Genomic DNA, 24,978 nt, shown 5'->3' on the forward strand with positions numbered 1-24,978 from the left:
AATGTACAAACTCTTTGTGATTACCACAACCTTTTGAATTTCCCAATTTTAACAACCATTACACTGCAGTACCTTTAAAATATATATAATCCTTTCAATTACTCTGCAAATGTGCACTTTCTACGGCTGACCTGCAAAATACCTTGGAATATAACTGGGAAAAAACAAAAGTGGAGCCAAACCTTCAATGACTCCATCTTACATGAACATAAGACATTCACCCAGCAGCAACCTTGGCAAAAATAAGCAGAAAACTCACCCCATCTGGCAGTGCCCTCCAGCACACAGCACTGACAAACTCATTTGTGTCATCCTCTTTCCGGTCCTTGTCCAGGACGCTTTTTACTGTGTCAAATTTGAAAGTCAGAAGTGTCTTTGAGAGGCCCTTGTAGTACAGGTAGAGGGAGTTATTTTCACTTCCTGTAAATACAAGCAAATCAATAAAATAAGTTCTAGAAATGGACCCCTGATAAGCAAGTCTTTTTAGACCTTTTACTGTGAGAATAGAGAATTATTTCAGCCTAGTTCCTGCAAGTTTAATTGCTCCCTCTACCGCCTATCACTGTTGGCTGCTGCAATTAGAGTACAGGATCACTACAGGGTGGATGTCCAGGTTACCAGGTTATAATTACAAGGGAATCAATACACAATTACAACACTGTTCTGGTGAGACTTTAACCTTGTTCCATAACTTTGGCAGAGACTTGAAAAGGCATGGAACATAATTAAAGGCCCATGTGCAAATTGCACAGATGTCAGTGGAACTCAGATGGGAGACAGCAGCACAGCAGCAACATTTAGGGGGATCTTTTCACCATTGTTGGAATTGTTTCAACTCCTAATCCAGCAATAATTGGTTTAACTATCCCAGAGTGGCGAGTCCACCACTGTGCAACATCCAACTGATAGAGGGATTTTTTTAGTTTAATTATTATTTTTAAAAGACATATGTCATTTTCATGGAAACTACGTAGGGACTGTGGACTTACCTGTGGACATTTCAGTGGAAGTCTGGTGGTTAAAGCAAATCATGTAAGTAGGGCAGAACTGGAGTAAGTGCACACTGCCGTATGGCTACTACTTTTTATACTGTTCTCTAGGGCAAAGCTGAGGGCAGAGGCTAAGAATAATCCTGTATTTTCTAAGATGTCTCAAGTACTGAGTTCATTTTTATGCATACTTTTCATTAGAAGCAGTGCAAGCTCTGAGGAGCCATGCAAACATTTCTTGGGTGGATGCTCTACTCACCACAGGCAATGTAGTCTCCGTTGGACGCCAGGCCTACAAAATTCTTCTCATTGATGTGACCCTTGAAAGAGCGCAGGCAGTGTGGTTTCCCTACATTCCATAGCTTCAGCTGACTGTCTGTTGACCTGAAATCATCAGTACAGAAACGTCAGAATGCTGTCATAAGGCAGGAGACTCCGATTTGAATTGTGATTCCTTAGTGTGATACTTACAACTCTCATATAGCATACTTGATGAACTCAAGGAGGTTTTACCTGATTTCATGTCTTGCTCAAACTGAACTAGTGAAAGTATCACATTAGATTAAAGCCTGTCAAATGGGTTACTAGGCTGCACAAAAAAATATCCCAACAAGGTTATTCCTTTCTCCACTGCTGCTGTCAATACCACTGTCCTCCACTTCACTCATTCTCAGAACCCATCTTAAATTTCTTATCCCCACACATCCAGGACATTATTAGATGTTTCTTCCTCTACGATATAGCCACACTCTGTTTCTTCCTTTCTGCCCTGCTTGTGAAAATACTTGTCAATGCACTTACCTCCCGCCTTGAATATTGTGACCTCCTCTAGGTGCCCTGAGAGTATGGCGCTCACCTCTAGTCCATCCAAACCTCAGCAGCTAAAATTAACCTCTTGTTTATGAGATGTCACTTATTTTTAAATCCCTCCACCGTATCCCCTATTTCTCAGTCTGCCCTCAAGCCCCTGCACAGGTTCTGGGCAGGGTTAACATCTCTGATCTTGTTTACCGGGTTCCCTTTAACCCACAAATAAAACCAGCCTCAACAGCCCTTTTTCCACTGATTCCAGCCTTCGTGCCTTCTTTTTCTTTGCCCTCTACACACAAAATGACCTTCCAAGCCCACTGCAAAAGGCTTCCACGCCTCTCCTCATTCAAATTCTTATTGACTCACTTGTGTCCTCCACAAACACTACCCCACATCAAGCTCCTCTATCCCATCACTCTCCAAGGAAGTGGGAAAAACAAGTTAACAGTTCTTTGGATCTCCCAGTATTGTCCTGTCTTCATTATGCCTCAGGCTTTTATAGTAATATTAAATATTTATAGTATGGTTGCATCCAGAACCCATGACTAGGATCAGGCCCCATTGTTCTAGGTATAAGTGCAGTTCCTGCCCCAAAGTTTCTTGTACAAATTTCCTACAAATTGGCGGTGATAGTTTCATTTACTACATATCTTAGACTGATTCAATTGCACACGGATCATTAAGTTATCACCACTGAGACTACTTTTAACACTGCAAGCCTTCAGCATCTCACAACCCATCAGAACTAGAAATGGAAGGTTTATATCTCTGGAAAAGGGAGATTTCAAAGTGTTGCACAAGGCCACTGCCCTTCTCGACCCAGTAGGTCCTAAGACATTACATTTGTTCCATTGTGAATAAAACATCTAGATAGTTTCTAAAATGTATCATAATTCCTCTCTCCCCCTCAGAGTTCTGAAATACTGGGACTTGGGATAACAACACCAAGCAGCAGGATAAAAAAAAAACCAAAATACTTGACTCAGATTTTTTTATTGCAATAAATGGTATATGAAGAATCCATGGTGGTGTAGTACAGAGGTTTAATAAACGCTAAACACTCTCATAGCTTACTCACAAGTGAGTAACATGCCAATCTAGTATGCATATGCTAATCAACATATTCCCATAGACAAAAACTGTTTAAAAGCAGCTAACATTGTTTCAGGGCACATCCCAAGTCACGCAAACCCTTACAATTCAGGAAACAACAAGGGGGAAATCTTCCATATTCTGCGACACCCATAGAATATCGCCAATGGCACAATTCCTGCCCCCACAGGAACAATCATTTTTATCTCCAAAATATACCCCAAACCCCTACATACTGCAACACGCATGTAACTCATGCAAACCTTATCTCAGACCTCAAACGTAGTTAGAATTATAACAGATGAGGAGAGAGGTGCAGTTTGATTTGTTGGACATTTGTAACAATAGCATGAAATCAGAGTGAACATTCTGATTTATATCTTTTGTTACTGGGACTCAGGAAGAAAGAAAATTACTTACTCTATGCTAACTGGAGGTTCTTTGAGGTGTGTGTGTCCCTTACGTGTATTCCACTGTGGGCATAGGCATGTGCTCCATGTGTCCGGAGCTGAAGAATTTTTGAAAGCATTGTCCATTGGTCCATGTACGCACCTTCACTCTCCTCTCATGCCTCCAACCCAGGAGATAAAAGAACAGAACAGAACAAAGTGACTCTCCAATTCCTTCTATAGGGTGAATCCAAGAATGAGCCAAAGCAGAGGGGAAAAGAGCAGGTAGTGGAATACAGATAGGGACCACACATCTAGAAGAACCTTCAGTTACAGTAAGGTAACTTTCTCTTCTCCTTCAAGAACTGGCCCCTATGTGTATTCCACTGTGAGTGACTGACAAGCACTACTCAAGTAGGAGGATGCAGGTCACAGAGCCGTTTGAAAGACCACTGTCCCAAAAGGCACATCAATGGGAGGAGAAAATTGTCTCACAAATGTGCAGATGGAACTCTACAAAGTTGCTTTGCAAATGTAAAGTAAAGGTACTTCTTGAAGCAATGCCATTGACATTGCTTGTGCTCCTGTACAAGGAGCCCTCATCCCCTGAGGGGGAGGAAGATGTGACAGCTGATCGAGTAAGATACAACCTGAGATCCATTTAGAGATCTTCAGAGGATATAGCTTGACCTCAGACTCTTTCGGCTAAGGCGATAAAAAGTCTTGGTGATTTTCTGATTGGCTATGCCCTTTGCAGGTAAAAGGCTAAAGACTGTCACATTTCAAGGGAATGAAGTCTCCTCTCTTCGCCATATGCTTCTGGTTCAGGAAAAAACAGGAAAGTGAATTGACTGGTTTAGTCGAAACTCAAACTACTTTGGGGGTGAACTTAGAATGTAAACACAATGAAATTGTGTCTCTAGGGAATATAGTGTAAGGTGGATCTGCCAACAGTGCTCTGAGCACCCCCACACAGCTGCAGTGATGGCTACCAGGAACGCAACATTCATCGATAGAAGAGATACGGAACATGCAGCTAGTCGTTCAAAGGCAGGCACAGTGAGCACCGAAAGAACAAGGGTTAAGTCCCATTGAGGAGAAGGTTTCCTTACTGGTGGAAAGGTTCTGATTAGACCCTTTCAGACTCTAGTAGTCAGTGGGTGAGCGAAAACTGAGCAACCATGTGAAGGTGGGTGGTATGTACTGACTGCTGCCAGGTGGACCATAAATCTTGACGTTCGTAAAGCTTTTGATATGGTCTCGCATGACCTTCTCAAACTAGGGAAATGCAAAGATGGAGCTACTATAAGGTGGGTGCAAAACTGGTTGGAAAACCATTCCCAGAGAACAGTTATCAGTGGTTCACAGTCATGCTGGAAGGGCATAATCAGTGGGGTCCCGCAAAGATCTGTTCTGGGTCCGATTCTGTTCGCCATCTTCATCAATGAGTTAGATAATGGTATAGAGAGTATACTTATAAAGTTCATGGACGATATCAAGCTGGGAGAGGTTGCAAGTGCTTTGGAGGATAGGATTAGAATTCAAAATGATCTGGAAAAACTGGAGAAATGGTCTGAAGTAAACAGGATGAAATTCAACAACAATAACAAATGCAAAGTACTCCATTTAGGAAGGAACAATCAGTTGCACACATACAAAATGGGAAACTACTGCCTAGAAAGGAGTATTGTGGAAAGGGATCTGGGAGTCTTAGTGGACCCAAGCTAAATGTGAGTCAACAGTGTAACGCTGTTGCAAAAAAAAGGAAACATCCTTCTGGGATACATTAGCAGGAGTGTTGTAAGCAAGTCACGAGAAGTAATTCTTCCGCTCTACTCTGCGCTAATTAGGCCTCAACTGGAGTATTGTGGGCACCACATATCAAGAAAGATGTGGACAAATTGGAGAAAGTCCAAAGAAGAACAACAGAAATGATTACAGGTCTAGAAAACATGACCCATGAGGGAAGATTGAAAAAAATTGGGTTTATTTAGTCTGGAAAAGAGAAGACAGAGGGGACGTGATTACAGTTTTCAAGTACATAAAAGGTTTTTACAAGGAGGAGGGCGAAGAATTGTTCTTCTTAACCTCTGAGGATAGGACAAGAAGCAGTGGGCTAAAATTGCAGCAAAGGAGCTTTAGGTTGGACATTAAGAAAAACTTCCTGTCAGGGTGGTTAAGCACTGGAATAAATTGCCCAGGGTGGTTGTGGAATCTCCATCATTGGAGATTTTTAAGAGCAGGTTAGACAAACACCTGTCAGGAATAGTCTAGATAATACTTAGTCCTGCCACGAGTGCAGGGCACTGGACAAGATGACCTCTCAAAGTCTCTTTATCAGAGAATCAAGCAACTGGAAGAGTTAATAGAAAGACTAGCTGTTTTGAGGGAAAGATGACAGTCCAGAATAAGCGGGGATACTCACAGCTTTTGGGGATATACTTTTTTTTTGTGCCCACAAAGAGAAATGCTTCAACTTGGCTAAGCAGCATTTTCTAGTGGACTCTTTTCTTGTATTAGTAAGGATGGTTTGCACTGCTTGACAGCATAAACATTCTTGATGCCCATTCAAAATCCAGGCCTTGGGACAGAGTGCTGGAGGGCTGGGATGCTTGATTCCATCTTTCACCTGCGTCAGCAGACTGGAAAAGACTGAATGTTGATTGATCACCAAGACAACATGCGTAGGATACTCAGGGACCAAAACTGTGGGGTCAGTTGTGGACGACGAGGATGACACATACCTTGTACTGACTAATTTTCTTTAAGACAAGGAATGGCAAGGTAGGGAATACAAAGTTCAGATGGTTGGTCTGACCACAGACGGAGAGCATCAGCCTGAGAATGATGTGCTAGGGCTCCTCTGGAAGAATATATGTTGCACTTTCTCTTCATTGAGAGGTGAACATGTTCCCATAGAGCAAAATCACTCAGCAGACACTTTGCTATCAACCATGAGTGGGAGTCAGCCACCACAATTTGATTCCCAGGAAGGTAAGCTACCGACAGGGTGATTTGATTGTTGATGCACCAGTTGCACAGAGTGACCACTTCTGCACACAGAGGAATGGCTCTCACTCTGTGCTTTTTGATGTAAAAGGACAGTTGTTATACTGTTTGACATTATGAGGATAGGGTGACCCTGAATGAATAGGAGAAAGGCTTTGCAAGCCTCTTAGTCCATAATTCCAAAATGTTAATGTGCATCCTGGCTTCTCAGGCTGTCCAAGCACCCTACAACATGCAGTCTAAAAGGGAGGCATTTAATGATCATCCTATCTGGTGAGGAGGAAAGGAAGGGAATGCCCATGCATACCCGCTGAGGCTTCTTCCACCACAATAGAGATGATTTTATTTTGGTGGAAACAAGTTACTATGGTGCTCATGGACCGTTTGGTGGGTACATGGTTTGAAGACACGCTTGCAGACAATGAAGGTAGAATCTGGTGAATGGCATGGCATAAGTACATGAAGCCACACATCCCAGTAGAGAAATTCTGATTAGTGTTCAAGAATTGCTCATGATCTCATCTATGAGGTCATTCATCACTTGGAATAAATCCACTGGCAGATTGCCATGACTGAATTGAGGGACCCTCTGATCAAGTCTGAAGTCTGCACTGGAGTGAGGATAGACTTTTCTGAATTTACAATGACCCCTAGGGGGGACAAGAATTGAAGCATTGACTCAGACAACGCATAGGCACCTTGGCAATGAGAAGCTGGCCGTCAAGGTAGGGGAAGCCACAATGCTTGATACTGGCTGCTACTAGTAAGATAACCTTGGTAAAGACCCTGAGGATAGTTGTGAGGCCAAAGAGGTGGACTCTATCGAAAATGGTTGGGGCCCACCATGAATCTGAGAAAACATCTGAGTGTGGGGTCAATGTCCATGTGAAAGTACCAGTCCTTCATATTGAGAGTTATAAATAACATGTCTTTTTCCATGGATGGGATTATAAATGCCAATGACTATGAAAAATTTCAGTTTGCAAATAAAGAAGTTAAGAATGCAGAGATTGAGGATGGTCTCCAGCTGCCCTTCTTTTTGGGTACTAGGAAGTATGTTGAGTAAAAACGCTTTCCTTGGTACTAAGTACCCACTCTATTGCTCCTTGCAGTAAGAGGGCTTCTGCCTCTTGTTTGTGAATCTCCTCATGAGAACAGCCCCTGAAAAGGTGTGAGGATAGGGACTTTGGAGGGGTCAAGGATGCAAATTTGATTGCATAGCCAGAATGGATAACTATTAGTTCTCACATGTGCCCACTGTTATTTTACTCCAGTTGTGGGAAAAGTGCTAGATGAGCTCCAAAGGGTATGTGGGAATCAGCAGGTGGTGACATCACTGGTTTGCAGCACTCCAAATCCCATCAAAAATATTACTTAGATGGGGGCTAGGTTAGTGAGGAGGATATTGCCACAGAATGTGTGGGAAAATGAGACTTCTGAACCCTTTTGCTTCTTATGGGGTGGCTCATAAGGCCACTGGAGGCAAAATTATTGATCCACCAGTCTTGGCTTGTATGGCTGCCTGTGGAATTCTCTTTGGGGCAGGTGCATATATTCCCAGAGAGCAGAAGGCAGCCCTATAGTCCTTTGTAATGTGCAAGGACTCTTGTGTCTTTTGGTTAAAAAGATGAGTTTCATCAAAGGGCAGGTCCCTCCATGGTGTTCTGGACCTCCCTGGGCTACTCTGAAGCATGAAACCACAATTCATGTCACATCACAATGGCAACAGCCATTGCTCTTGAAGATGCATCTGCTGCATCTACTGTGATTGAAGACAACCAACTTGCCTTCCTCAATGAGAGCCTGGAATGGAGCTCTATCCTGTTGCAGAAGTTAGACAATGAGTGCCACAAACTAGGAATAGTTCAGGTGATCATAACTGGCCATCAGTGCTTGTTGACTGGATATTCTGAACTGAAGGCTAGTAGAAGTGAGGACTTTCCTTCCCAATAAATCAAGTAGTTTACCCTCTCTCTCAAATGAAGCAGATTTACAGTGATTTGTCTAGATTCCCTCCATGGCAGCCTGGACAACAAAAGAGTTAGGAATACAATTTGAAAGAAAAATTACACTCCTCTGGCTAGGGCAAATTAACATTTTGCTGCCCTTTAGGGTAAGGGCACAAGTTGCTGGGGAATGCCAGATTGTTCTATCTGGTTCCAAAATACCTTCATTAACAGGATGTGCTATTTGGCTGGATCTCGAGGATTGGAGGATGTCTAGGAGTTTATGTAGAGGATCCTGAGCTTCCTCAAGGGAGATCTGTAGCTCTTCTGAAACCCTACGTAACAGTCCCTGGAACTGCTTACGGTCATCAACAGGGACAGAGACATTGGAGTGACTGCTTCACCAGAGATTAGAATGGTCTCCTCGGTACCAGCGGCACCACTGGCTCTGGCTCAATCTTCCTCAGGGTCAGGAGGAAGCTCTGACAATCCTTTTGGAGCGGAGATGTGGACAAACTGTTGAGCACTGTGTCGACTCTGTGGGATGGTATGGGTGCTATAGTCCCCAGTATGGCCAATAAGCCAGCTCAAAGGGTGGTTGCAGAGGCCCCCATGATATTCCGAAGCAGTTGCTGAGGTGGAGGCTGGTCCCAGACTGCTCCGTGTCTCTGATGGAGTGGACTCCCCACACTAGCCCTGAAAGAGCTGAATTAGGCCAGGTGGGCCAAATCAGCTAATTAGGCTGCAAGCAGAGGAGCCTTAGGCTATTAGGACGCCATGATTGGGAACAGGCTTACCTGTGCAGGAAGAGGAGGGGCCTGTATAAAACCATGTAGCTGTCTGCAGACAGGGGGCTGCTGGGAAAAGCTGCAGTCACTCCTTGAGTGGAGCAAGTTGGAAGCTGTCAAACCCAGAAAAGGAAGAAGCCCAGGGAAACAGCAGCAAGAAGTGGAACTGTACAAACTGTGGCTGCTTGTTTAGGGTCCCTGGGCTGGAACCCAGTGCAAAGGGTGGGCCTGGGTTCCTTTATTGGCCACTGTGGAGTAGCAAGGGTGTTGGAGACACCAGCTGGACAGCAAGTCTGGAAAAACTGAATTCCCCAGAAGGGAAGGACTTTACCGACCTGGCCAGAGGGCCAAGCCACAGAGAGGAAGCTTCAGTCCTGGGAGCGAGCAAAGCAGCAGAGCAAGACAGATGGGAGAAGAGATCATCACAAGGAGAGTGCAAGCGGGCAGAGCTAACCCCCAGGACAGCCAGCAGGGGGTGCTGCTCACAGGGAGTGGACCCCATGACAGGCTCCCTTTTCTGGACAGACATGCCTCAGAGGAGGAGACTGGTTCATCGGGTGGTTCAGAGTCTCCCAAGAAAGGACGGACTCTGGATCTATCAGTGGTACAGACAGTTCCGCTGGAGGGAAACCATGACTGGATGATGGAATGGGAGACAGACTCCTCCCACAAGATGCATCTTCCAGTGGAGTCAGGTCCTCCCTTGTGAGGGAAGGACCTGTTGGCAATGGAGACTGGGGATCCAGGAGAGCAAAGATGTCATCAAGTGGAGCATAATTCTTTGCTCTCTCTGGAGCGTGTGGGGTCTTGCCTGCCTGAACCAACTGAGCCAGACCAGTTATAATTTGCTCCACAGTCAGGCAAGGTAGAACTATTACAGTCAGTGTCTGAGGTGCCTGATGGTGCCTTTTTCTCTGTGCCATCAGTTCCCAGTGTTTAGGTTTAATTGGTACCAGAGGCACCATTGCTTCCAGCACATGGTCTGGTAGCAACAGAACCCTGAATCTGTGGGTTTTCTTGTCATGACCCCAAGACTTTGGACATGCTAAGTCCCCTCATGGGCTGAGCAGAAAGACTTGCTCAACTTAGGCAGGGTTGTATCTGACTTCTTTGGAGTAGACTTGGAGGATTTGCTTCATGGTTATGAGGATGCTCCCTGCCTTCTTGACAAGTCTCTCAACAGAGGATCTGTTGGAGTAGATTCCCTCACTCTCAAGTCAGACCTTGTGGCAGGAGGTACACTCCTTGCTGAGTCAGGCAGATATATGGGGGGAGAAGAGGGAGGTATTTTGAAGCCTGGAAGCGCAACAGGATATACACATCAGGACCATCATTCAAAGAAGGTGGTGTATTCTCCTTTGATCTTATAAGCCTTAGCCAAGAGAGCTTGTCAGACATTTCCCTTTCCCTTTGCTATGCTTTCACATTTGTACAGTGCTGCAGTATTTTCTAGAAATAGAGAGGGGTTACAATTTTATTTTGCCTGCCCTCCCAGAGATATAGGGGCTCCTTGTACTATTAGGGCAGTTACTACTACTGATTTTAAAACACAAGTTCTTGTACCTTCTATGGGTTGCCACCAGTCACAGACTAGCTAACCTCACATCTATGAGTCACTAACACAATTGTTTCCCAGCTCCTAAACTGTCAGAATGCTATGACTGCTTCTGCTCACTTGTGCTATCAGCCAATTCATCAGGAAGATCCTAATATATAGGTACTTAACCTCTGTGTTTTAGTGTCATACAGTCTAAATCCTTGTTCATTAAAATAAAAATAGTTAATGTTGATGGAATGCATTTAATGTTAAATTCATCTCAACCTCTAATCATGTTTTCATTGCTCAAGATATGAGCACCATAATGCAAGAACAATCTACCTACCACTACACAGCAGGGAGAGGAAGAAAACTCTGATCTTCTCTCTCTTTGTAACCTTACACTCCTCCACTTCACATCCTCTTCAAAAAATTATCCTGAATACACTGTTCTGTCAAAATCAGACTCTCTGTAAAGCAGCAACATGATCAATGGACCCTGCTAAACATTAGGCAGTTCTGAACACTGCCGGAGGTCAAAGCCTAACTTAACAAGGCTGAACAAATCAATACCATCTATTAAATGACTTTAGTTGGAAATAAAGAGAATTATTATTTGTATGCATATTTTGATTAAAGCAGTTAATCTTTGGTACTCAGAAACCTTACTACCATCTCTTCTTCCAAATTTTGAGAAGCTAAAAATGAAAGCAATCTACTTTTTATAAATTAATTTCAGCATGCAGCAGAAAAAGATGTCCCAGTTCTGCACGCACAGTCCCCGCAACCCTGCTGTTGCCTTATCAGAGGCTGACAGCTCTATCAGTATCCCTCCTGGGGTTGTGGAATAAGCATTCTCAGATGGCCAGCTCTCAAGCAAGACAGTGCCATTTCGTCCTTGTATGTCCCATGTGTGATGTGCCATCTCATCATGCATCTACGACATTGCCTGCCTTCCACTTTTCCAAAATACTTCATTTCTACACAGCATTCAGTTCAACAAAAGCATGGGATTAATTTGCTTTAAATTCTGCAAACAAATGTGCACCTTTTAGAGAGTAGTAATGCTAATGAAAATGAGATGAATATGGTACTGATTAAAATCAGACATCACTGGAAAGCCCTGTGGAAGTTTCCATCACACAGCTCTGCCTATAAGCTACTTTGACCTACAGTATCCTCCATGCTGTAGTACTGAACCAGTATACATCTATCTCAGTACTGACTTAAAACATCCCATTCTGTTCTGGCCCTAGACCTCTAGAGCAGAAAATGCTAGTTTAATCAAGATCTGTGAAACTGTGGTATGGTTTCCAATATGGACAATTGTCCATTAGACCACTAAACTTAGCCCCTCCTCTCCTTTATTTCTGACCCAAGTTAAATTTCACTCAGGGTTTTGGAGGAGACCAGTATATCACCACACTGTGGCACCCATCTACTCCTTCCAAAACAGCTATATTACAGAATGGGGGGGATCATGATCATAAGCCATAATCCAGTTGTATTGATATTTTTCTTAAACTCCTTGCTATATGAGACAGCAAAGCCAAGCAAGACCGGAAATTGTTTTCTATTTTTGTTCTACAAAGCACAGCAATCTGCTATTTAACATAATGACAATTTGCAAGTATGTGGTATACACTCACCCACACAATCTTGTATGTATAACAGTCAAGAATGATTCTTAGCAGCTTTCTGAGTCTATGACTGTAATGGTTTTAGCCCACATGACAGGAAATACTTACGCAGAGACAATTTCTTCTCCACTCACAAACTTTGCATAGGAGACTGCCTTGCGATGCCCTTTGAACACCATGATTGGCTGCTTAGTGTTGCGAAGATCATAGTAGTGAACACAGTGATCTAGAGACAAACAGGGAAGAGAGAGTAAAGAGGCAGAACTTGTTAGGAGGCAATGATATTTGTGATAATCACTCTCTTATGTCTAATCAATCCGTCCAAAATAAGAGACGTGACACAATGCCACAAGGTACTAAAGTAGAGGAAGAAGCACAGAAATCCAGTCTAAGGTTTTCCTGACTCTGACCTAGGTGAAGCTTCTTAGCAAACAGTCTGCACTGGATTTAGATAGGCTGAAGACTCAGTCTGCTGCTGAACTTGGAACATGGAAAATATGGGCTAGATTTTTCATGTTTATCCAAAATGGACTCTAGCATATTACACTTCTGCTTCCTTTCTCTCCCACCTTCCCTCCAAATTCATTTCAAATCAAGAGAGAATTGGCATTTTGGCTAAGGAGGGAAAGCAGACTAGATTTTAGCTTCTTTTAAGAACTATTTCAGATGTACTGCATGCCCATAACCACATAAAAAGAATCACTACGCAAGTAACGCTACATTTTAAAATTTCTGTGCAGCTAAATGTCAATTCCCAGAAAACAGTAGGGAAAGACCCAACTCACCCAAACCCAAGAACACACCAAACATTCTCTTCAGTCCAACAAGATCAATCAACTCCTTCCTTCCTCACTTTTCTATTATTTATGCTGAGCTTTATTTAACCAATGACCGGTATTATTAAAAACGGGGGGAAAGAAGGATGGGGAGAGAACAGGTTATACATAGGTTGAAACTGAAACAAAAATCCCATTCCCACATAGATATGCGATAGATCTAGAGCTCAACTGAAAACTTAGGTTGATCCTCCTCTCATTATCCTCCCAACAAACCAACCCTCCCCCCCCCGAAAAAAACACCCCAAACCTCAAAACTGGGGTTTATTACAAAGAGTAAATTTAAATGGGTTTTAATGCCAATAGTTACAGACATTCAATAAGTTTTGTGTTCACTTGGAATTTCAACGCAATATTCAGAGTCTTATAAATAATACCCAGTTTGTTTGGAAATCTAAGTGGTTAGAGAGAAAACTGGATTTAAACCTATTAGGTTACAGTTACAAAACTGCTATTAACAAGCAATGGCAGCTTTTCACCTGGCTAAGCACATAAATCGTTTGTCTGGGGCTAGAGAAATGGTTCTGTCAAGCACAGCTTCAGTAAAATAAGAAACAGGTAGACGCGTCATTTTATACTTAACATCCTTTATGATTAGTTTTCTCTCTGTACATCAACATGGAAAGAGTATTTTGGTAAAAGGAGAGGTTTCCTTATCTCTTTTTCAAATCACATCCTCTTGTCCATGTATATCGCAAATGCTCAAAAGCAGTCACTTTGTGTGATTTCCACCACGTAGCTGCTTGACAAGATTCCAGCGTAATCCCTGTTGTGCTGAAATTCAACCGTTGCACCCACCACCACTGGCATTCAAAACCATTTGAAAGACTGCCTTTGGCAGCTCTCTCTCAAGAACTATTGTTTCTACTACAACCAAATATTAGCCCGCTATCCATCAAAACCCCAGGTAATTTCTTCAGTTTTAATACTGTAATCTGCTTCTGAATAAAATGATGCACCAAGCTCACTCAGTAAGGGAGAAACTTTCAAAGGTGCTGAGCAGAATTAAGTGCTCAAGTCCCATTAATGGGATGTGGGGCCTAACTCCCTTTCGCTCCTTTGAAAAATCCCAGCCTAAATATGGTAAATATGGTAAGTGTTCTGTATTCTGGCAAACATGCATGATTTGGCAACCCTAAAACACTGAATTGGCTGCAGTTACTTTAACAAGTTGGATGGTTTCAACAAGTCTTTCATTAGGAACTTGTTACTGTATAAGCCATTTAAAAGCTATTTTTATTTGGAATCAGCCTCCTCTCCGGCTGGACAATCATCATCTAAACAGAAGATTCCTTCTGAGTGCTCCAGATTTCATACTTCAGGTGGTGATAAGAGAGGTGTGGGTGGGGAGGGAAATGGAATAAGCAGATTAATGTAGATGGGAGGTTGCATCCATTTGCACAGATAATATGTGAAGTTGCACTTACCTTCTAAACACTGCAATAAACAATCCAAGTGTGCTGGCATCTGGCCCCAGCACAATGCGCCTATCTGTGCTGGCAGGATAATCAATCACTGTCTGCTTGGATCAGTGAAAGTCCAAGGGAACAGAAAGGCCACAGGGTTCTAAAATTAGCCACTTAATTATTAATTGCTTATTTCAGCAGTGACCATATTTGTGCCCAACCAAGGTTGTTTTTTTTATGAACTGAAGTAGCTATTTTTAAGTAGATATATCAGGACTAAAGCTCATTGCATTCATTAAAATTAGAACAGGTGGTCACATTTTACAATTAAAGAGAGACTCTCTTTTAGGCCATATGGACCTTCACAAAACAAGAAAAAAAAAGCCATCTGCTAAGAAAACAGATCTTTAAAACCAAGCAAAATGAGAAAAATATGCATTTCTGATATTCTAGCAGAAGCCTCTCCCAGTGAACTATAATGAACTGAGATTGTCCACAACTGGCAAAATTTCTGGCATTCCCCTCTATCTTGGGTTAGACATTACTGAACTTTCTACAACACTTCTAATCATGAAAGCCAAATACAGCACCCAAAAACACTGAATATTCCCTCTCCCTGCACACATCCCTTCAAAAACTCTGCCTGTGTCCCTTAAAACCACACCGTAATAGCTCAGTTTTCCATTCAGCTCTATAAAATACACTTCAGTTCTGACCTGCAGCACTCTGCTATTTGCCTTTAGTTCTTTCCTTAGCCACAAACATTGTAATTACACAGTTTCTCTGTGGAATTTTGCCACAATACTGCGATGTGCATAAACACAAAGGTTTTGCCCCAGACCAGCAGACTTACTTACATCAATTTCAACTTTGAATCCACTTTTCTACTATCAAAGCCTTATGCTGAATGCCATTCAAATGCCAAGCTTATTTCTTATGCAGTCTGATTTGCCTGATATATACAAATGCTTTGCCCTATTCTGGGTTAAAATTATATGGTTGATATAGTAAGACACTAATAATTCCTGTTAACTTGAATGTTACTGGAAGCAGCTCCCCTGCTGTTCACTTCTAAAAATGCTTCAGGTTTTTTGAGCCAGGTCACACTATACACAACAGTTTTCCTTTAATTGCCTCAGAAGGCAAAAAGAGCAGCCAAGATCAACTACAGTTATTGGAAAAGTCCCAGACTCCAGTTCATTGTATTAAATAATGTTTCTTCAAAGTGCTCAAAGACAGTCTACCTCAAAAGGGAGTAGACTATGTTTTGGGCTTTGAGGTATAAGTGACATCTGACCAAGAAGTCTCTCTCTCCACCACAAAACTTCTGACCACAAAGTGCATGATATTTATCAAATCAGTGGTGACCTTAGAAGCAGTTTCTTTTGTAATACGGGTTAGAGAAGAATGGGTAATGTAGGGCAGTTTTGTACATTTCCCTGGATTCTGGAACAGCTAGAGTAGTGAAACACACAAACAGAAGACCAGAACAATTGATCTCTCCAGCCATCCAGAAACTCTAGGTAATGCTCACTTTCCACATCAACTACTTTATCACTTCCACCATTAGCACTTCAAATATAGCATTAGCTAAACATTTTTGCGAGCCTTTCCTCTCAGTCTGCCATTTCTGGAAATGCTGGAAGAATTCAAATTACATTATTTTCAAATTTTTATGCACATTATAAATCCACTTCAAGAAGCAATAAGCAATTGTTTATTTAAATTGTTTTTCAAAGTTATTTACTGTTAAGTATAAATTAAGTCAGCAGTTAGGAATATAGGCTATGTGCTGTTTGGCATATGTGAAGTCAGACAGGTGAAATGTAAATTCAAGAAAATATATAGGTTTGTGGAGAGAGCCATAGGGTAGGATATCAGTTAGTATGCAAGGAGCAGAGGTTTGGAGTGGAGCAAAGTTAGCTGCAATTTTCATGTATGGTGGGTCAACAGTATATTGTTTTAGTTCATGCTCTAGGCAGCTGCCTTACCGTGCTTGAAGTATGAAGTAATTGGTCTGTTAGAACCTTTCTGTTCTCAAAGCACTCTTTGGACTGTGATTTGCACCACGTTTGCATATGGTTGCCAATTTCCTTCTATGCAAGAACCACATTACATTTTTAACTACGGTCTGGATCTGCAAAGGTAGGGCCATACACGGCTCTGGATCCACAGCAGTTTCTCCCACTGAAACAACTGAAGTTTGGTCAGAGACAGAATATAGCTCTTATGTGGTAAATTTTAGTTAGAGAAAGTACTGCTGCATTCTGCTTCAAACAATGGAGTACTACCTATCTGCTTTTTATTTGCTCATTTGCACATTACCCAATTTACACAGACGATAGCAACTTGGCACCTAAAGGTAATTCCAAACAATGTGAGTGTCAAATTTAAATCTAAGGATTAGCACCCCTTAAGATTAAGGTCATAATTAAGTCAGGGCCTTGATAATTACCCCAAGTGGGCAAGAACCAGCCCATGGGCTGGTTGACCCCTCTGGTATGAGTTTCATTGGCAACCCACAGTATAGCATCACAATGTCTTTCCTAGCAGATATTAATATTTTGAATCTCTCTGCTTTTCTGATTATACATAAATGGGGCTTTTATTACACCATATGCTCCCACACCCCACCCCACCTTCCCAGTCTATCGGACCAGGTAATTAGAATATGTGGATTGGAGGAAGGTGCCCAAAATGCATATATGGCAACCCATCAACTCAGAGTCCCTTCAGAACTGACTGGAGTTGGTAGGCTTTTTGCTCCCCCAGAATAAATCTGGACATGAGTGCCCAGCACACACACAACTGAGAAGCAGAATCTCGAAGTGATACAGCATATTCTAAACAAATTTTACTCGGTGGTAAAAACAATGGGTACGCAGTCATGCCACTGTCAAATCTGAAGAATTGAGAAAACTGAGGTTCTGACTAAACACCGCACTGCAGATGCTTCTAGATGGAAAATGGTGGTAATCCTCCCATGGGAAAGCATGCTCTAATTTAATGGATTTTTGCTGAACAGGCACAAAATGATGGACTAGCAGAATTTGAATATCAGCATAATTGGCCAAAGGCTCATGTTAGCAGGAAGGCCCAGCATGAATGCCATATTGCTTGATTTAGAAGTAACATCCCTGGCTGGAATAAAAATAGCAACAAAAATTAGGGGCATAGATATAATTTCATGACCCTCCGACAGGTTTTTGAAGCTTCCTCCCTTATGTTACTGACAAGAATAAGGGAAGAAAAGCCATCTCCTGATTCTGATAAAAAAACCAAATACATTGAAGATGGCATAGTACATAAGACACCTTTATCTTGATGGAAACCTAAATCGGGGACATGTAAGCGCGGGCTGGTATCTCAGAAACCTGACACACAAAGGCAATTGCTACTAGAAACAGAAGCTTAAAAGAAGATATACCAACATTGCTCTGAGGAATATTTATGAAAAAAATTAGGGAGCAGTTAGGGTAGCTGCTTGGACCTCTTCTTTCCCCTGGTAGAAACTGGGACCCTGATCTCCGATGCCCATACAAAGAGAAGGGGAGGACTCGTCCCAGAAAAGATGCCTTCCTAGGTCACCCAGAACCCTTAATGAACTTGGTGAGTCCTAGGACCTGGACTGCCTTCCTAGGATGATCCTTCTCCTCTTCTTCTCCTTAGTCTGTCGCATTCCCTCTCTCCCCTGCTGCTACCACCTCCTCCTCCTGCCCCTTTGGCTTCTCCTCGCCTGCAGACTACACGAGCAGGGTCTAATAGGAGGCAAGTCTCAGTGACTGTCAGTGGGTTTGGGACACTGGATTAATTGCTCAAACCACAAACTTCCTGTTGCGCTCTAACTGCCCCATGTGAACCCTGCTGGTGCACTCCAGGTACCTACAACATTGGTACATACTTAATACCTACAATTTTAAGGAGATCATCTGAATTGGTATAAGGTTGCAATTCAGTAGACTGAAGAACTGCGAAGAAAAGTAATGAGAATCCACTGAGAAAGATGACAAAGTTAAACCAATTTACCATCACTAATACCGACACTTTCCTTGAGAGCCAGGTGTTTTGAGTGTTGTGGCAAAGGTAATTATAGCTGGGTTCAACGTAGTTAGGAAGCAAAGGGCTTTTCAACAGTGACAGTATTAAACAGAACACTTATACTGAGGAGGAGGAACAGATTCAACTTTTTAAAACAAACACACCATGCTATTTTCCCCCTTGCAACATAATAGTCACATGACTGGGAGAGAACAGAGATAAAACTACATCACACCAATGCCTGCCTGTACATATATAATTATTAAGAGCCACCAATGGCATTGGGAGAGCTCAGATATGCACCTTTCACTTCTCCTAGCCCTGCCTTCTCCTTAGGACAACAGTACAAGGAATTTTACTCTAGCATAGCCATCTTCATTACATGCTTCACTTAATGTTTACAAAACCACATTAATGTCCAAGCTGCCTTCTTCTGTACTAGCAGAAACAGTCACAAATACAAGAACTTATTTTCTGCAACTAAAAACAGAAAACTTTTTGATTTATCTGCTGTATTTCACTTCTATTTTTACACTGAGTTTCCTCACTTTGTATTACGAGGACAGTCTGCCCATGAACAACAATTTTCTGTCACCTAATGGGACTCCTAGCAATCTTTTCTAGAAGTGAAACCCTAGTGATACAGCAGTGAACTGGAACAAAGTTCTTGTTCTGTATTTCTCGAGTGCACCTGAAATGACTTGGGTATATTGGGTTCACCGTGCATTTCTTATGTCCCTTGTCTATATACTGACCAGTTTCACAAACATCAAACCCATAGTCCAATGAGCTCTTAAGTATTGTTTCAGAGCGGTTGCTCTAGCTGCTTAACAATGGTTACCCAATAAGGGGCATTAAAGTGGGATAACGCAACCAAAGCAAGTTTTCACTTCAGTCTGACTCTCCCAGGTGCTGTGCTGGTATCTGACAGCCCGAAGTCCATATAAGAGCTGCATAACTCAAGGTTTCTTTGGATTTATTTTCCGTTGCCTAGATCTGAAAAAGGTGACAACTAAGGAAACCATAGAATTGCCAGAGTTTTCAATATGGTTGAGTTACATTAAATAAGTCTGGCCACTGAATCCTTGGCAGTGCCATCAGAGCTAACAACTGGCACATGGCTCCTGAGACGCTCACAACCAGGACAGCAGGGTGTTACAGGCTAGCAGTTTTGTTCTTTGACAGAACTCTGTGGGGATAACTGCACAGCACTTACCTGCAACACATGCCTTGCTTCATTCAATGGTTTTTGTTTCTTTCACTAGAATCAAATTCAATGCATTTTTTTTTTTTAAGTGTGGCTCAACATTAGCATTTCATTATATAGCTGTATCTCCCTCTGCTGAGTAGATGAAGGGAACAGCAGCCTTGATGGGAACTGCCAGACTAGTTTTTAACCTTTGCATTCGATAGGTTCCCTATGGCTTGAGGTTACAGATGACATTCATCAGGCTATGGATAATGATCTTTACCCACTGGGGACATTTTTTATTGACTGTCTAAAGCTTTTGACACAGCAGCCCATAAAATCTCCACTAAATAATTTGTCTCATATTAAGAGGGAAAAGAGACATACAGCATTAGAGATCTTAATCTGCTGGGTCAAGGGCTCAGATGGGAAGGGGAAAAATGTAAGGTTTTTGTGTGGAAAATCTTGTGAATATTTGACCAGATCTGCAGAGGATTCTCACATAAAAAGACAATTCAAAGATTGGTTTCTTGTCAGATAGACAGTCAGGTTGTCTGGAGTGGCTCACAAACGTGGGTGCAAACCTAAGGGCAGACAGTTACAAACCAGGGCACAAACCCCAAATTGGTTTCGTGTTCTATAATTAGATTTCACCAACCAAGTATCAAGTGTGAATTCTTCAAGAACTGTAACAGCCTTAACGTGGACTCCTAGATGGTCCCCTTTGGTCTATCTTGCCACTCACGCAAGCCTGCCTTTGTGACGGATAGTCCCTTATACCAAAAATCACAATATTCAGGTTACTCCTAGTCCCAAAGGATCAGTCACTTATCCCAGGTTAATTGTAGGTTAGATATCTTACCAAAGACCATGCTTGTAGCCAATCCTGTAATAAACTAACTAAAATTAGGAAAAAGAAATTAGTTATTTACAAGGTTAAAGCAGATAAATATACACACACAAATGAGTTGCAGATTTAGGTTCCAAAAGGTGATAGTAGCTGCTACATATGCACACTTTATATTGTGACAGGGGCGGTCCAGATGGCTATAGGAGAGTAACAGAAGGCAGATATATTAGCCCCAGGCTAAGTAGGTCCCGTTTCCCTGGTTAAAGTAACAAGAAAGGTTCCAGAACAATCAGGAACCTTCTGGAGACAATTAAGACAGGCTGATTAGAATGCCTGCAGCCAATCAAGAAGCTGCTAGAATCAATTAAGGCAGGCTAATCAGGGCACCTGGGTTTTAAAAAGGAGCTCACTTCAGTTTGCGGTGTGTGCGTGTGAGGAGTTGGGAGCAAGAGGCACTAGGAGCCGAGAGTGAACGTGGATTGAGGTGTACAAGCATTATCAGACACCAGGAGGAAGGTCCTATGGTGAGGATAAAGAAGGTGTTGGGAGGAGGCCATGGGGAAGTAGCCCAGGGAGTTGTAGCTGTTGCACAGCTGTTCCAGGAGGCACTCTAGACAGCTGCACTCCACAGGGCCCTGGGCTGGAACCCGGAATAGAGGGTGGGCCCAGGTTCCCCCCAAATCCGCCCAACTCCTGGTCAGACACAGAAGTCGTCGACCTGGACTGTGGGTTCATAAGAACGGCCAAGGTGAGGGCTGCCGTGAAGCTCCAAGGCGAGCAAATCCGCCAATAAGCGCAAGACCCACCAAGGTAGAGCAGGAACTTTGTCACAGTATGTTCTTTAGGGCTAACTAAAACTCAGCAACTTGGGGATCCCTTGCTTATACTTAGACATATTGCCCTCTCTGAATTCTAAATAGCATAGTGATAATTTTTCTGGACAGGGTGGTTGAGCCTGTAGCTGGTTGATTAGGTCTACCATTGTCTTGAATCTCCCCTGTGGTAGATATACTCTGGTTGATGTGGAATCTATACAGCCCCCCCATGAACTCTATTCTCTGGTTTGGGTAAAGTGATGACTTTTCTTTGTTGATCCTAAGACTTAGCATAGTGAAGAGACACAGAATTAGGTGAATGGAATCGCTCATCTGCAGCACTGATCTTTTTCAAGATGTGTTAGTTGTCACAGTTCGATTCTTGGATCCCATGTCATCTTATATGGGCTGCTACACAGCAATAGCTCATGAGAGGGGTCCCTGAAGAAGGGAGGGAAAGGGAGATGAGAAAAATCTATGCTTTCATTTTACTAGATGCCAGGGAGCATGACCTAGGTCTGCATTCACTGTGGAAACAATGTTTTCCTACCCATCTCAGGCTGGTCAGAGGAGGACTTCGCTTCTCTGATGTTCTCAGTTAATGAAGGTTTCAGTCACTTAAAAGTCAGCAGCAACTCACAGAAGCATTATCTGAGGAAGCCTATTCAGGCCTAATAGGCCCTTTCCACAGGTAACAAGGAGGCTTTCATTGAGCTCTCCAGGAGAAAGAGTTTAAGACAAGCCTCACTCTACCTGTGTCCTCTCGGAGATAGAGCAACAGATTGAGTATCTAACAGTGATATGCCTCTCTCAAAGGCAAAAGAGGCACCATCATTAAGTGGAACAGCTGCATAATAGAAGGACCAACTTTTGAATCCCAAGGGACTTGTTTTGGGGTAGCAATAAATCCCAGTACCAGGGAAGTAACTAACAAATAAGATGTTTAATATCTAGCCAACTGGAGGGGGAAAAAAGGAGAAACGATGATTGCTTTACTACCTACACACACACACAATGGTATCAAAACCACACAGCACACAAAGAGGAAACTGCAAGGGCTCCATTTCTCATCCATGGAAGGTAAAAAGGAACTGAGGGATGATTTTGCCCACTCTACCTTTTATGCCCTTGGAGAGGGAGGCACAAGGACATCCACTGTGCAGACATGGGCCCAACGTACAAGCTCACGTATAAGAAAAAAAATATTACCAAGATAATGCACATTTATGTAAGGTAAAACAATTTACCACAGTCTGCAATGTAATTAGCTTGTATCAAAGCATATATGAGGGGGCAGATTTACAGCTGCACATGGAACCTTAGTTTTGACATTTCCCGATATTAGGCTGCCTAACCATGCAACTTTCAGGAAATGTTCTCAACCCAGTTTTTAGTGCGGAATTCTAGTAGAATCATCTTCCCTTAGAATTCTTATTATGCTTAAGTGCTCAGATAGTGATAAAAATCTCTATAAAATATAGATATAAACTCTAGCATCAGCATATTGCACACTCAGGGGCCACAGGCTTTACTAGCTCTGAGCTAAGCTTCAGTGAAATGCAGCAAATGGTACACATTAAAAAGGTCTAAATGGTACTGCACTGGAATAAGGAACTGGAGGAGTTAATTTGGGCCTAAGCAGCAGCCTATACAGCATAGTATTATGATACTAAAAATATGATGTGTTGAAGCATTACAGAAGGTGCCATTCCATCAAGCAATTCCTTTGAGTAAATTGCTGGAACACTCCCAAATGAAACTGCTGCCTTGGGAACTCCTAAAGTGGGAAAGCATTCTTCTCTCTAAGGGATACAGCAATTTGAAAAAGATGAATCTAGACTTGCCTTTTCTATTCTTGAATTACGAGGTTCATTTCAAATTTAATAATTTCGTGACGATGGCTAAATGACTTCAACTAAGCTGTAAGAAAATGTTCAGGAAAAGAGTATTTAAGCAAAACAATTAACACATCAATTTCTGCTAATGACAGATTTATCCTTTTCTCTGGATGATCAAATGAAGCTTTTCAAACTGATTTTATCACTTCACCCACTACTGAAGAGCAGTAACTTCTGGGATGAAATCTAGCAACTGTTTAACTTTTCTCCCAGTTACACAATAGTTGTGTGTGACCCCTTTATGTTTAAGGATCTGTCCCATTGTGCATTTTAGTTTGGATAATCTAATTAACTTCTCCAAACCTGATGAACTCTGTGAGGCTCAGAAGCTTGTCCCTTCCAAAAAAAGGTCCAATAAAAGGTGTTACCTCACCTACCTTGTCTTATACCCTGAGAACAACACAGATACAACACTAAACACAACAGTTAAGAGAAAAACCACTTTATTCAGCTGAAATTAGTGTTTTTGTTTTTTTTTAAACTAGGAGGAACATAATTACACAAATTTAACTACTCTACTCTTCTGAAGTGTTCTTCAGATGATCACAAGAGGTGACTACCTTTACCAAATCAGGTTTCAGAGTAGCAGCCATGTTAGTCTGTATTCACAAAAAGAAAAGCAGTACTAGTGGCACCTTAGAGGCTAACAAATTCATTTGAGCATAAGCTTTCGTGAACTACAGCTACAGCTCACTTCATCGGATCCACTGAATGCATCCGATGAAGTGAGCTGTAGCTCACAAAAGCTTATGCTCAAATAAATTGGTTAGTCTCTAAGGTGCCACAAGTCCTCCTTTTCTTTTTACCAAATCAGTTTCCCAAATTGTTGCTGACCAAGGTAAGATTCATCTTCCGCATCACCAATGCTACTTTCTTCACCATTTGGGCTTCTCCTTTGTGGTCCTCATTTCAAGTGCTGGCTACAAATGAACCAGCTTCGCTATAAGTAAAAGATAGTACAGTATGGCTTCAGCTTGTGTTTGTTAGACCACAATTGAAATGGTTAAATTCTAGCACCATGGATTCTGACACTATTGGTGCCATAAAAAGATTTTCAGCAAGTGCGTGTCAAGGCAGCAGTAGGTGCAAAATGGCAGTTGAAAGTAAGTAGAAATTTAATAAAGTACATTCTACAATTTACATGAGGTGAAGACTACTAAAAATTGAAACTTTCAGAACACTGTGCTAAGAAAAATGGACCCAGTTTACTTTAAGAGTAATCAATATGTTTAAATATTCAAGGCAGATTTAGGTGAAACACCACACACTTTCAGAACACAGATTCCCCTCACACCAACAGGATCTGGACTCTGCAAGGAAAGAGTGAGGAAACAATGAGGACTCCTTCAATGAAAATAAGAACAAATGTGGTACTTGGGTTTCATCTGTTGGCTGTTTGATCACCTCACTGGAATGAGTTTATTTCAGTTTCCAAGAGGACAAGAATCCACTTACCTAACCCACAACCAAAACTGGTATGCTGGTTGGTGGTTTCAGAGGCTAAAGACTGGGTGCAGAAACTGAACACCCCAAAAGAACAACCCCTGCAGGTCAAGGCTGATGTAGAGTGATGGAGAAACTCTGTACATCCCCCATACAATATCTATTCTACAGCTGAAGACTTTAGTCTACAATGTCACCAGTTTGGGGACTTTCCAAGAGCACTGAGGGAGATACTTTCAGACACAAAAAGTGAGCTCAGTGCTTAACTGTCTTTTGTGCCTTTGGAAAATCTCCCCATAAATT

The 24,978-nt window shown here is 42.2% G+C and overlaps 1 protein-coding gene across 4 annotated transcripts in view; it reads right to left on the bottom strand.

Moving 5' to 3' along the window:
* The window catches only part of COP1 (COP1 E3 ubiquitin ligase), a 224,126-nt gene that overhangs the window by 43,879 nt on the left and 155,269 nt on the right, over positions 1–24,978 (bottom strand). For all 4 annotated transcript variants that reach the window (XM_077824025.1, XM_077824024.1, XM_077824023.1 and 1 more), the window contains exons 16-18: positions 12,309–12,426; positions 1,249–1,373; positions 260–420 (exon numbers count right to left, since the gene is read on the bottom strand). In XM_077824025.1, the coding sequence (XP_077680151.1) occupies positions 260–420; positions 1,249–1,373; positions 12,309–12,426 (404 nt within the window). The remainder of the gene's footprint in view (positions 1–259; positions 421–1,248; positions 1,374–12,308; positions 12,427–24,978) is intronic.

Source organism: Eretmochelys imbricata, chromosome 8 (genome assembly GCF_965152235.1).
Source record: "Eretmochelys imbricata isolate rEreImb1 chromosome 8, rEreImb1.hap1, whole genome shotgun sequence".
NCBI classification, from domain to species: domain Eukaryota; kingdom Metazoa; phylum Chordata; order Testudines; family Cheloniidae; genus Eretmochelys; species Eretmochelys imbricata.